Source organism: Heteronotia binoei, chromosome 1 (genome assembly GCF_032191835.1).
Source record: "Heteronotia binoei isolate CCM8104 ecotype False Entrance Well chromosome 1, APGP_CSIRO_Hbin_v1, whole genome shotgun sequence".
Lineage (NCBI taxonomy): Eukaryota > Metazoa > Chordata > Lepidosauria > Squamata > Gekkonidae > Heteronotia > Heteronotia binoei.
Window position 1 is genome coordinate 152,759,210 of NC_083223.1, and position 14,129 is coordinate 152,773,338.

At 41.2% G+C, this 14,129-nt stretch overlaps 1 protein-coding gene across 2 annotated transcripts in view; it reads right to left on the minus strand.

The window, feature by feature from the left end:
- Positions 1–1,055: 1,055 nt before the first annotated feature.
- The window catches only part of GNPAT (glyceronephosphate O-acyltransferase), a 29,409-nt gene continuing 16,335 nt past the window's right edge, over positions 1,056–14,129 (minus strand). For both annotated transcript variants that reach the window (XM_060242690.1, XM_060242683.1), the window contains exons 11-16: positions 13,536–13,615; positions 7,816–7,956; positions 7,084–7,186; positions 6,902–6,995; positions 5,287–5,348; positions 1,056–1,512 (exon numbers count right to left, since the gene is read on the minus strand). In XM_060242690.1, coding sequence (XP_060098673.1) covers positions 1,469–1,512; positions 5,287–5,348; positions 6,902–6,995; positions 7,084–7,186; positions 7,816–7,956; positions 13,536–13,615 — 524 coding nt within the window. In that variant the 3' untranslated portion in view covers positions 1,056–1,468. The remainder of the gene's footprint in view (positions 1,513–5,286; positions 5,349–6,901; positions 6,996–7,083; positions 7,187–7,815; positions 7,957–13,535; positions 13,616–14,129) is intronic.

Sequence of the window (14,129 nt, forward strand, 5' to 3'; positions counted from 1 at the left end):
TCACCAGTCTATTCTGAAACTGCCTGCCAGCTCAATAAATATTTTTGCTTATCTTTGAGTTGTGTTGCCTTGTCTGTCACTGTAAAGAAACACCTTGCTCTGCTTCGGAGTATAGGTTGTTTACACCTGGAACATTTAGAAAGAATGGATGTGATTAAGAGCCAGCATGGTTTTCTCAAGAACAAGTCATGTCAGACTAAACTGATCTCTTTTTTTGAGAAAGTGACTACCTTGCTGGATCAGGGGAATGCTGTAGACGTCGTTTATCTTGATTTCAGTAAGGCTTTTGATAAGGTTCCACATACTATCCTTGCTGACAAGATGGTAAAATGTGGTTTGGATCCTGTTACCATTAGATGGATCTGTAACTGGTTGACAGATCGCACCCAAAGAGTGCTTGTGAATGGTTCCTCGTCCTCTTGGAAAGGAGTGACAAGTGGAGTGCCTCAAGGATCTGTCCTGGGACTGTTTTGTTCAACATCTTTATCAATGATTTAGATGAAGGAATAGAGGGAATGCTTATTAAATTTGCTGATGATACTAAATTGGGAGGGGTTGCAAATACAGTAGAATACATAAACAGGATGATCTTGATAGGCTGGAAAACTGGGCTAAAACCAATAAAAGGAATTTTAACAGGGATAAATGCTATCTGACAGCAATGAAGATCCTGTGAATTTGGGGTAGGTATTTGTGGGTTTCCTGCATTGTGCAGAGGGTTGGACTAGATGACCCTAGAGGTCCAACTCTATGATTCTATGTAGCAGAAGTTTCAACAGGACTTACTACCAAATAGGTATGCAAGGACGTATGCAAGGACCTAAAAAATATCTTTGAAATAAGATCATATAGAGTAACAACGATAGAGTGTTCATTCCATCAGTAGAGTTGTGTTCATTGAAAGCAACCAAAAAGGATTCTTTTTTCAGTTTTTAATTCTGGAAGAGTTATGTATACAAATTTTTAAAGTCAGTTCATTACAGAATTGGCATTTGGGGGTAATTAGTATTATGGGAGGAACAGGGTTCATCTCTTCATAAATAGAAACCAATGAGTTTTTATTTAAATATTCCTTTTAATGTTATCTTTAGTTGTTTCGTTACAATTCTCTTCAAGAACAAAATAATTATATAAAACCAACTATTTTTCTATCCTGACAAATATTTCAGATGATGCTGTGCAATTCTGTCAAATGCCAACTTGTGGGTGAAGGAAGGAGAGAATGTTTATTAAAGGAGAATGTAAGTATACAAATAATTTTAAGCATCAAGGCTAATAAAAGTTCTTAAGAGTGCTGATGGAAGTATCTCAACTTCTGGAGTTCTTCCCACTTACAAGCGGCAAAAACTTTTCCAAGATGAAAAGTGTGTCCTTTAGCTTTCTGTAACATTCCTTCCATAATCCGCTTTACTCCCAACTCTTCTCTGTAATCGTAGTGTGCAGGGCCAACCACTCAATCCACCTCCTGTTACAGTCGTGCAGCTACTGGTTTCCTTACAGGTATCCTAGATTCTAAAGGAGGGGAAGAGAAAGAACAACAGTTCTGAGGCAGTCAACATTCCTTTACAAAGTTCTTCACCTGTGTCTTCTATAGACATAAAACTGGTTTTATGTTGGGAAATCCTAGTTCCCTCATTGGTTGGGACTGGGTGGAACTGCACTGCATCAATCTTTGGCCCGTCAAACTATCAGCCAAGAGTACTTGTGTGCCAGTGGTTCAGCCTGCTCCTCTCTCCTGCCTGAGTGGCTGTTGCTAGCCAGCAATGCTGATTCTCTCAGTGAAATGCAACCAACCTTAGTTCTGACAGTTATTGGCTCTCCCATTGGCTGAGCTGCCTGTCACACTGATTCACAGAGCACAGAAAGAAACCCTAACCTAGAATGACTGAGGGAGGGAGAAGGTGGGAGACAAGCCAGAGAAAGGCTTCCTTTGATTGGCTGAGAACTCCTTTGGAAAGGGGAAAAAATGGTGTCCTGTGCCAATAGACTAAATACAGAGAGAGAGAGAGATTGAAGTTCTGTGCTTAAGGCCAACAACATTGTTAGAGAGAGACTGTTGGTCTGAAAGGTCTCACTACAGGCCTCTGAGGCACAACTCATTGGGGCCAGTCCTGACTATGGCTGCCAGTTCCAGGTTCTGTGATGGAGTCTGAAGAGGGCAGAGGAGTCAGGGCTTCAGAGTGGGGCCTGGTAGGCCCAAGTTCTGGCTGTGGGAGCTGACTGGGTGATTTTGAACCAGTCACAGACTGCCTCATGGAATTGTGAGAGAATGACATAAGCTGCTTTGCCCCTCCCCCCCACTGTGGATAAAGACAGCTTACGTAGAGGTTGCAAGGAAGGGGAAGGCGGTGGAAAGCTGAAGTCAGCAGGTCAGATAGAGGGAAGGAGAGAGGTTTGCCAACTTCTTAAGAAATTCCTGAATATTTAAGGGGTGGGGCCTGGAGAGGGTGGGGTTTGAGAAAGGGTGGGATTTCAGACAGGTACAATGTCATTCCCCCCTTGGGGAATTACTGTTGCCAATCTCCAGGTGATGGCTGGAGATCACTCAGAATTACAACTGCTCTCCAGTTGGCAGAGATCAGCACCCCTCAAGGTGGGGGGAAATGAATGCCGTGGGTGGGAAGATGGCAAGGGTGTGAGTGAGTGAATGTCATGGATGAAGGGGGGGGGGGTAGTGGCATGCCAAGGGTGCAGGGTAGTTAAGAGGGAGAAGTTGTTTGGGTGGGTGGTATTACGATGGGGAGGGGGTGGGAAGACACCAAGAGAGGGGAAGTGAATGCCTTCACTTCGGTGGGTGGATGGGAAGATAGCAACAATGGCGGGCACTCTCCCAGAGCCTCTTTCTAGAGGGGGCCATTTTTGCAAACCCTGCAGAACCAGTGCTATTTGCCCAGTAAATCCAGGGCCACTCTGGCAGTGCAAACCCAGCACTTCTACTACTCCCAGAGGCTATCATTTCACTCCCAGGGCACTTCTGCTACTCCAATGGACTGTCATTCCACTTGGGAGGGCTGTCATTCCAGTCCCAGAGCACTAATTCTATTTCTGGGGTCCTCTTTCCACTCTGGGACCTGTTATTCCAGTCCCAGACCAGTTTGTCTGGACCCAGAGACATTAATTAACAGTTGATTTTGTATTTTCATTGTAACTATTTTGTGCTGTGATGTATGTAAATTGAGCTCATGCAAGTCAATTGGCACTTCCAGCTCCCATTGTTTCCAATGGGCAATCCTGTCATTCCTTTTAGTACATCCCCTCAGCAGACCCAAGTGCCATTTTGGCAATGCCAGTGTAACGGGACTGATGTGAAGCTCAGAATCACACTTCAAGGGGAGGGGGGTTTGCAAGCCCCAAAGGTCCACTGCTGACTGGGTGATTTCGGACCAGTCACACACTTCCAGCCTAATCTACCTCACAAGGTTGTTGTACAGATCAAAGCAAGGAGAGGAGAATAATGTAAGCTGCCTTGGTCCTCCACCCCACTGTGAAGAAAAACTGTCCTTTGCATATATAGAGGCCACCGGTAGGGGGTGGGGAGGTGATAGAAACCTAAAGTCAGAGGGGCAGATAAAGGGAAGGAGATAGGGTTTCCAACTCCCAGTTAGGAAATTTCTGGAGCTTTAAGGGGTGGGACCTGGAGAGGGTGGGGTTTGAGGAAGGGTGGGACCTCAGACAGGTACAATGTCATTTCCCCCTGGAGAATCATTGTTGCCAATCTCCAGGCGGCAGCTGGAGATCATTCAGAATTACCACTGTTCTCCAGATGGCAGAGATCAGCACCCCTTGAGATGGGGGGAGTGAATGCCTTCAGTTGGGTGGGGCAGCAAGGGGGGGCACTCGCCCAGAGCCTCTTTCTAGAGGCCATTGTATTTTTCTTCACAACGGCCCTTATTCCTAGTTTGTAAATAAAGCAAATACTGCAAGAAACATTTAGTCAACACTCCTTTACAAATCTGCAATAAAAATAAGATGTACTATGAAAGAAAAAACAACCCTATACTGTCAAACTGATTAGTTATGTGACCCATGAACATTGACTCATTCATTCAATTACCAACTAATCAATTATCAAAAGATAAATGTTGAAAAGCTGTGCCTGTAGCCAGCAAACACATTATACCAAACATCCTGTTTTCAACATGCTTTATTTCCCCCCTCTTAAAAAAAAAAGAGGTCAATCCCCTGCTATGAAGATTTTCTAGAATCCTGAAGGCTTGCTAACATGTTCCCTGGACAAGCACATTTTATGGATGAGACAAAACATAACTACCTATAACCAAATTTTTAGCTTTTATTGTAGAACCAGACCACACATTTAATTCCTTTTTTGCGCCCCATTCATCACCTGGTTTTGTGCCCCTCAACTGTAACTTCCATGTTCTGTAAATACAAACAGCTGGAGCTCTGTAAATTGGTCTCTCAGGGGCTCTAATCTGACTCACCAGCTCTATCAGGAAGGGGATGGGAGGCATGGATCCACTTGCCCCTATTTTGAAAAGACTCCCTACATGCAGCTCCCCAGGGTCCCCCAGAACAGGGGCTTCTGTGTGCGGAACTGTTTTGCAAACATAGGGGTTTTGTTTATTACTATTTTTTTTCAGCATCATCCATGTACAACAAGCTGGGAATATGTACATGACAGTCTGCTTCCATCTGCAGAAAGCCACTAAATCCATCAAGGCCAACAGCTCTACAAACACTGCTTAAATTAACCATGTCACGTAAAGTTCAAGAGAATTAAAAAATACAGCTTTGCTAACTGGGTAGAGTGCAAAAAGAAGCATCCTATGCAGAAGTTCTAGCACTTGCCAAAATATCCAAGTTGTTTGCAAAATCCAAAATTACAAGTAGAACTAAGTGGACATATGGCACAACTTTCTTAGCAAAGCATCTAGCTTCCCTTGCTGAAGGATTTTTTTTTAAAAAAAATGTTGAATGCAGCTTTCCATTACAGGAGGAAAGCTGTCCTTGTGCAGCACTGCTAGCATGAGCCAGCTACCCTGCTGCAGAAAAGCAGTACTATCAGGCTGTGGATCTGTAGCTAAAATCCATGGAGTTGTAGTAATCAAGGAATCATATCATCACTACAATGTAAAAGAACAAGGGTTCCCTTCTGAAACTACTAAAAAAATGATACAATGATGAAAGGTTCAAGGCCATATGAGAGAATGGGACATTTAGTATTCACAGAAGATCCAGTGCAAGCTAGGTTAAAAAGATTTTTTATTTGGGAAATGGTCTCTCAACCTTTACAACAGTATTCCATACATTTAATAACACACTTACCAAACATTGCTGCAGTTATACTCAGAGCCTCTTTACTTACACTGTAAGTGAATCCATTAGACCTAGGAAGAAGGGGGGAAAAAGAACCAAGCCATGAAGTCCTCCCATTGTCTATTCCAAAAGAAATAGGAAGTGAAGAATATTTTATACCTTCCAGTATATAATTAAGGAACTTTGGCATGAGAAAAGATTTAGCAATATTTTTTCTGCTTTCTAAATTTATTGCTCTGTTTTCTTAGCCAATCAATATCACTTTTTAATATGGGTTGTTTATCCTGAAAAGTGGAAGGTACAATACAACTATTGATTGAAATTTGGAAATGCAACAATGGTCAATTTGTCAGTTTAAGACTGTGTCAGACTTCGTACCATAAAAACACAGTCCTTTGCTCTAGTTCAGGGGTGGGGAACCTCTGTTCCGAGGGCCGTACATCGAGGTCACTTGATGTGGCCCTTGGGGTTTGCTGGACCGAACCAAGCCATATGACAGCCTCCCCTGGGCCTGGCTGGCCAGCCAGAATTGCTGCAAGGCCTGGAAAAGTTACTGTCGCAGTTCAGTTTGCACTTGATTATCCCAGATGGTGTAGCCTAATATGCTAATGAGCATGTGACCTAAAATGCTACTGAGTTCCTGCTGGGCTTTTTCTACAAAAAAGCCCTGGACCTATGCATTTGCCTAGGGCAGCGGTCCGAGTGTGTGTGTGCCAGATTAGGCTCTCCCCCACATGACTTCAAATAGAAAAACAATTATTTGCATTAATTTTGCTGGCCTGAATCATTCCTCCTCAGCGGAGCACTGTTTTTTAAGTTGATAATTTTTTATGGCTTGCAAATGATGTTATAAATATCCACATGGCCCTTGGCAGAAAAAAGGTTCCCCACCCCTGCTGTAGTACTTTCACACAGATTTCTACCACATTGCTTTGGGATTTTCATGGCAAGTTAGCCATCCTGCCAGTCTTCAAACCCAGTCTGCCAAAAATGGTCTCTAAAATGTTCTTAAAATCACCCGGATTTATTTTTCTGGGATACTTAAAAACATACCAGGGCCAAATAATTAATAAAGAAAAGGGAACTACTCAACAATTTAAAAGGTGAGAGTTAAAGAGACATCTGATATGTTTCTTCTGGTTACATTTTTACATACTGAGATGGGTCGAGTGATCCATCTTTCCATTGTTCCTCTTCCACACTCAGTGGTCCTTTCCAACAACAAGAAAGTTAGTTTACCCAGAGCTGCACTAAAGGAAGAGGGAGTAGAGGATAATTTTGTCCCCCTTCTCTCTCTTCAGCACAGCCTACCCCCACTCCATGCGCCTGTTGAGTCAACATATGTCCCATCACATTCAGAATAAACTTTCCCAAGGGTCAGAAAGCATGGCAGAGGTGGGGGATGGGAACAGTATATGAATATAGGTTGCTGTATCCAGCACAATGTGTTATACCTGAGGAATTATTTTATTTATATTGTTTACAGGGATTTTATGGTTGGTATTTTCCAACAATTTAAAAGTACTGTAAGAAGCCTTATGGCCTAATTTTGTTCTCAGTGATTTTGACTACTGCAGTTGGGTTTTATTCCCATTTTTTCCTGCAAGTCTAAAATCATACTCACATTTTTATCTTCTTTGCAACATCTAATCGCACAAGAGTTGCCAAAGCATTTTTCTGCATATCTGAAGACAGCACCTCATAACATTGTGTGCTTCCTAAATAGGAGAAAGGACATGAACTTCAGACCTGATATTAAAACGCTGAACTAAATGAAATTCTGCACTGCCCATGAAGAACATCTACCTGTCTCAAGAAGCTGAGAAGCAAAACTTCGGACTCCAAATATAAACTGCTTCTCAGAAAAAGTCTCAGTTGCCATCTCCTTGGAAAGATATCTGCAAATTATCTAAGGAAGAAAAAAAAACCCCAGAGTTCTTGTAGTACTAAAAATGTTTTCAAATTATCATAATTCTTTCATAAATGATCCAATAGGAAGGAATGGCCCGTTATGACAAAAGTGACATTTGAGGTAAATAATGAAGTTTCAAAAGTTGAACTAGACAGTCCCAGGAGGATTTTTTAATTCTTTTCTTTGAATAACAAAGAATCTTGTAGTACTTAAATGAAGTTATCATGGCATGCATTTTTGTGAGTTAAGAGGCCAGCTCATCAAAGGCATTAAATATTACATTTAGTGGGCAAATAGACATACACCCAATACTACAACTGTATTCCAGCAAAATTAATAGGGTACCGCTATGCCATATTATCCTCTGCTTTTGAAATCCTCCTTGGTTTCCAAGCAGACTGTCGTATGATATTGAGAGTGGCACAATGTTGTTCGAAAAAACAGAAATGTGTTCATGATTAAGCTGCAAAGTGAGAGGTTCCTTGGCGTAGTTAATACAAATATTTGCTTATTCATTCTATTCTTGTATCACTGAGTAAAGCAGGTACTACAAGTAAAATAAAAGGAACTACCCAGTATATTTTAAAATCAGCTAATTGGAAATAACTTTACAGTTAACTTTGTACCTGGTAACCTTCCACAAAAGGCCTGAACATTCCTGTCAGAAAAGAGATGACATCACTTCCTTTCTCTGTAACAAAGATTTGCTGTGGAGTGACCTGAACTGCATCACATTTAGTAAGCAAGTAACAGCCTTCTTCAAAATCCTAGGAATGAAGCAAAGGTAATTACTCTATCCTTAGTGAGCCTAATGGCGTGTAGACAACTATAGACGAACACACACTCATATTTTTGCCCACTGACATCTAATAAATAGGTCAAACACATCACATACACACACAGAAGTGATAATATCTAAAACATTATTTAACTGATATTCCTGCTCAGCAATGCAGGGGGGGTGGGGAGTTAGGATTGTATTAGCTACCCTGAAAATTGCAGGCAGTTTTTAATATTCCCCAGTAGCTGGCTCTTTACTGGAATCAAAGAGACATCAGTTGTATGATAAATGGTGTGATGCATGAGGCGAGGAGATAGTGGAAATGAGGTTTGCTTATCAATTCCAAATTGAAACCTGCTTTTCTAGGGCTTGGCTCCTCCAGAGTGTTTCTGCAGACAGAATGATTTCTGTGTTACTTTCTAACCTGCCCCACTCCAGCACAAAATGCAACTTGAAATGCCCCAAAAGCAGCATTTGGGGGAACATTTCAGACTGCAATGGGGCAGAGGAGGTGACAAAGTCCTGTTCCACAGGTAGAAATCCTTCTATCTATGAAAGTGCTCTGATGAATCAAAGTCAATCCTTTAGGCTTCAACAGTATTATAAATTTTGAACTATGTCAATCAGGAAAGAGTTTTGATAATCATCCTGATGAAGCACCTCATCATCACTTCTCTTGCATTGGAACAGTTGTGCTCAAACAGCAGCTTGCACGGTCAATACTGCAGTTTCTATCAGAGCCAGACTATAAAAGATACTGAAATTCATGAATGGTCCTCAGTGCTTTTTTATTTTTAAAGGAAATGGAGTCACAGTCAAGGCCGAGGTACAGGGGAAGAGAGGGTTCAAACCTTCCTTTCAAGGGATTTTACCGATCTAAACTGCATCCCCTTTCTCCCCTTCTTGTTATCAGTCTTGAAAGTGAAAAAACAAACTGGGAAACAGAAGATGCCTAGATCCTTTTCTTTCTGAGGTTAATCCATCCATTGGAGGGATTTCTACATTTCCAAAACTATCCAGCTTATGCAGCAGGGGAGGGGACCTATAAGCTAACATCTTTATAACTTCAGCTCTCTATGCTACTACATTACTATTCCTGAGTTATTGTACTAGCAAGCTTCAAAGGATGTTTTAAGTCCTGAACTCCAAAAGGGCAGGATAATTGAACTGCATCAGTATGCCTGGACATTTCTTTCTAGGGTATATACAAAAACAACTGCACCACAGAGTACCTGAACTGATATTATACGGTGCATATAATAAGTGGCACAACTTGGGACCTTTTCAGAGAGCACTTGGGCTGAAGGGAATCTTCTTGTTAAAAAAAGATAATGAAAATACAAAGGATAGCTGCAGACATTGTACTTGCTATCAAACCCACACTGAGTATCCCTGTTTTGTAGGCAGAGATAGAGGTAAGAGCAGTAAGGTCTTAATAACAGCCCAGGCCAGGAGTGGAACACAGCTGCAGGTATGAAGGGAGACACATAGAGATGGAAGTGACATTTCACAGACTGCAAAGTAGGAGGGCAGAGATAAAGGAAGAAAAGTCTAATCTATATATGAGATAGTGGGGGTGGGGGGAATAATGAAATCCGAAGACATAACAATATCAGAAATAGGACAACTATTATTTTCCTTTTGTACCCTTAGAAGCTCATTGATTCACAAATCTTGAGCAGCAGAGGACACATAAGAACATAAGAGAAGCCATGTTGGATCAGGCCAATGGCCCATCCAGTCCAACACTCTGTGTCACACAGAGGCCACACACACACTGTGGCTAATAGCCACTGACGGACCTCTGCTCCATATTTTTATCTAACCCCCTCCTGAAGCTGGCTATGCTTGTAGCTGCCACCACCTCCTGTGGCAGTGAATTCCACATGTTAATCACCCTTTGGGGGACGAAGTACTTCCTTTTATCCGTTTTAACCTGACTGCTCAGCAATTTCACTGAATGCCCACGAGTTCTTGTATTGTGAGAAAGGGAGAAAAGGACTTCTTTCTCTACTTTCTCCATCCCATGCATTATCTTGTAAACCTCTATCATGTCACCCCACAGTCGACGTTTCTCCAAGCTAAAGAGCCCCAAGCATTTTAACCTTTCTTCATAGGGAAAGTGTTCCAAACTTTTAATCATTCTAGTTGCCCTTTTCTGCACTTTTCCCAATGCTATAATATCCTTTTTGAGGTGCAGTGACCAGAATTGTACACAGTATTCCAAATGCGACCACACCATCGATTTATACAGGGGCATTATGATACTGGTTGATTGGTTTTCAATTCCTTTCCTAATAATTCCCAGCATGGCATTTGTCTTTTTTATTGCAATCACACTGTCTTGACATTTTCAGTGAGTTATCTACCACGACCCCAAGATCTCTCTCTTGGTCAGTCTCTGCCAGTTCACACCCCATCAACTTGTATTTGTAGCTGGGATTCTTGGCCCCAATGTGCATTACTTTGCACTTGGCCACATTGAACCTCATCTGCCACGATGACGCCCACTCACCCAGCCTCAACAGATCCCTTTGGAGTGCCTCACTATCTCTCTGGTTCTCACCACCCTGAATTTAGTGTCATCTGAAAACTTGGCCACTTCACTGCTTACTCCCAATTCGAAATCATTTATGAACAAGTTAAAGAGCATGGGACCCAGTACTGAGCCCTGCGGCACCCCACTGCTTACCGTCCTCCACAGCAAAGACTGCCCATTTATACACTCTCTGCTTCCTATTAATTAGCCAGTTTTTGATCCGCAAGAGGACCTGTCCTTTTACTCCATGACTCTCGAGCTTACTAAGGAACCTTTGATGAGGAACTTTATCAAAAGTTTTCTGGAAGTCAAGGTAAACAACACCTATTGGGTCTATATACTAAGAAATAGCAGTGAGTATACTCTGCGGACTCTCAGGTTCAAACTACCATGGTCAGTTTTGAGGACTTGCTTTTTGATCGGAGAAAATGCTTTGGTTTTGGTTTTGCCCATCTCAAAAATATCATCAATCTGCATTCTAACTTTCATCAGTTTCTCATCCAGGGCTTTCATCCAGGTTGATCTGTGGGTATCCTGATTTAAGTGGCTAACAAACCATCTTTAGCAAAGAACCATTTTAATCTCAGTTTGAAGGCAAAAAGCCATGCTCTTGTTTCCAAGGATATCTGCCCAATTTCTGCTCCTAATACAATGTTTGACACATAGCAGGGAATATTCAATATTTTCCTTAATAACTGGGCTAGTGGTTGGTCAATATCATCAGAGATAGCTTTAATCCAAATAGCTGAACCATAAAGAATGATCGGAACCACTTTCAAATTAAAGGCTTCTACCACTTCAGGAATATACTCCCCCCCTTTATTATGGAAAAATCAATTTATGACATTTGCACAAAGTTTTGCTTTATTAAGCGCTGTTCTAAATTGGGGGGTCCAAGATAGGCCTGCCGAAAACAGAATCCCCAAATAGGAGAAGACCTTGACTTGTTCAGTATTGGAACCACTGATAGACCACTGAGATGGGTTCCGTTTTCTGGTCTTGGCGAATACTAGGATCTTAGATTTTGGGTATTTAATTACCAGGCTTTCTTGACAACAAAAACTGGAAAAAGATTGCAAGGCCCATTTTAGTCCAACCCTAGTTTGGGAGAAAATCATGGCATCATCTTAATTACTAACACATAACAGCACCTTAATTACTAACACATAACAGCTGTTTTATCTAATTTTAACCTAATTTACAACTGTAATTTAATTGTATTTTAATTTGTCTTATTGTATTGATTGTATTTTATTGAAATCATGGTTGTTCCATGTCTGTGAGCCGCCCTGAGCCTGCCTTTGGCAGGGGAGGGCGGGATACAAAAATAAATTTATTATTATTATTATTATCATCATCTGCATAAAGAAAAATAGGTACACCAATCTCAGCTAATTTTGGTGGATGGCAATAATCATCAAAAATTGATGCTACATCATTTAAATATAAACTAAACAAGAAAGGTGCCAACAATCATCCCTAATGAACCCCTTTTCCAAATTAAATGTTTTTGTTAAACTCCCATCATATCCACAGTTTAGTTTAGTTAATTTGATTTATATCCCGCCCTCCCTGACAAAGCAGGCTCAGGGCGGCTCACAAACATAATAGAACAACAATAAAAAGTTCAATTAAACATTAAAATAAACAATTTAAAACAGTGTAAACAATTTGGTGCTAATTCCATATGATTTAGGATGGCATTCAGTGTTCTTGGACATCCAATTGGATCTAATATCTAACCATATTTGGGAAGTCAAACCCAAGTATAAGCATTGAATAAGTCCTAGGAGCCTTTGTCCATGGTAGTTTGATTAAGTTTTTTCCACAATCAGGGTGATTTATGGAGTTAAAGACCCCCTTGAGGTCAATAAAAGCTGCATACAATCTACCTCCCCTTTAAAAGATTAATATTTCTCAGCCAGGTGATAGAGAACTAGACAGTGGTCATATGTCAAGGAACTCCATGTAAATCCTATCTGTTTATGCCCCAGTATGGTTTCTGATTCCATCCAATCCAGGTGCTTCTTTAGCATGTAAGCAGAATATACTTTTCCCAGAATAGAGAGAATATTGGGACAATAATATGTTTCCACGAATCAAGTATTTGTCCACTGATGTTAATTTGAATAAAAATGGGGGCTAGGATTGTGGCCCACTGTAATGGATCAGCCCTGAATAGCTCATTGAGGATAAGATCAGAGTGGACAGCTGTTCTGATATATCTTTATAGTTTCAAATATGCAATGGAGAGTTAGCAGTCCAGAATCTTCAACACAAGGAGCTTAGAAAATCCATGATAAAGCACTGTGCACACATCAGCCATTTTGAATTTTCCCATCATTTTCCTCTATTATTTTATAGCCATCAGAAATAAAAATAATAGTGAGGAATTAACATAATTAACAAAAGTTGAACATTTCTGGGTTGGATCCCACCCCTAGCCTAACACTCCAGTCAGCAAAGGCAGAAGCCTCCCTCCAGTCCAAGAGCCTCCTTTCAACTGAACTGGCACTTCTCTGGGAGGGAGGGCTCTTTGAAAGATAGATCCATCCTTAAGCTGCCCAGTGTTTTGAATTATGGCATTATTAAACCTTGATAAGTACAGGACTGAAACAGGATATTAGGCAGTTTTAGGAGGGTCGCCATGTTTGCAGTAGAAGAGCAGGATGTGAATCCAGTAGCACCCGAAAGGTCAACAAGAATTCCAGGGTATCAGCTTTCAAGACTGGACTCAAATCAGAATATTGGTAGTTTTATTAAAGCAAAGAAAATTATGAATATTCTGAATGACTATTAATATACTATAACAGGAGCACTGTATTTGTTGGGCTGCTTTAAGGCAAGTCAAGATTGGCATTTGCTAAGTAGCATACTCTTAGCAAATACTTTCCCCTCCTTCGCAGACTGATCAGGCATTATTACTAGACAAAAAAAAAAGCCCAAGAAGATCACCTTAAAACAAATCAAGCACACCCTTCTTATTTACCCTGAGCATAGTCCCAATGCCAGTGAAGATACTTTACCTTCAGAGGTATTCCAGGAAAAAAGACGAATTCATCAGAAAAAACATCAAGCCAGAAAGCAAAACTGCTATAGACTTCCTCTGGAAAACAAATTTTAACCATCCACTGTTTTAATGGCAAAGTGTTCTGAAGAAAGAAAACATCTGCAGAATGCTGTTTTTAAGCAAATACTTCTGAATCAATGACAGAAAAAAACAATGTACACACAAATGTGAGAGTCAACAGCCCCATGCAGATGACCCTGTGATGGACTCAGGAACTTAGCCTGAGAAGCTGGAGAACAGTCTTACAGTGATTGGTTGGGACTCAGCCATGGTAACTGAAAAGTAGCGAAATGAAGAGGGAATGCCTCAGGGTTTTTGGTTTAGTTGAGAGCCTTCAGTGAGAGTCTGGAGTGAAGACTGGGGCTTAGGCTAGTCACTTGTGTGAAAGCAACTGGAAAAGGTGCTGAGAACAGCCAGTGGGGCTGAGTTCCTTGTGGAGACAGAGCTGGGCTGAGGTTCCGTCTGAGAGAGCGTTTGAAAACAGAAGGGGGCAAAACCAGGCTGTGAGAAGAAACTCTCTGTGGGAGATCTGCCAGCACATCAAGACAGA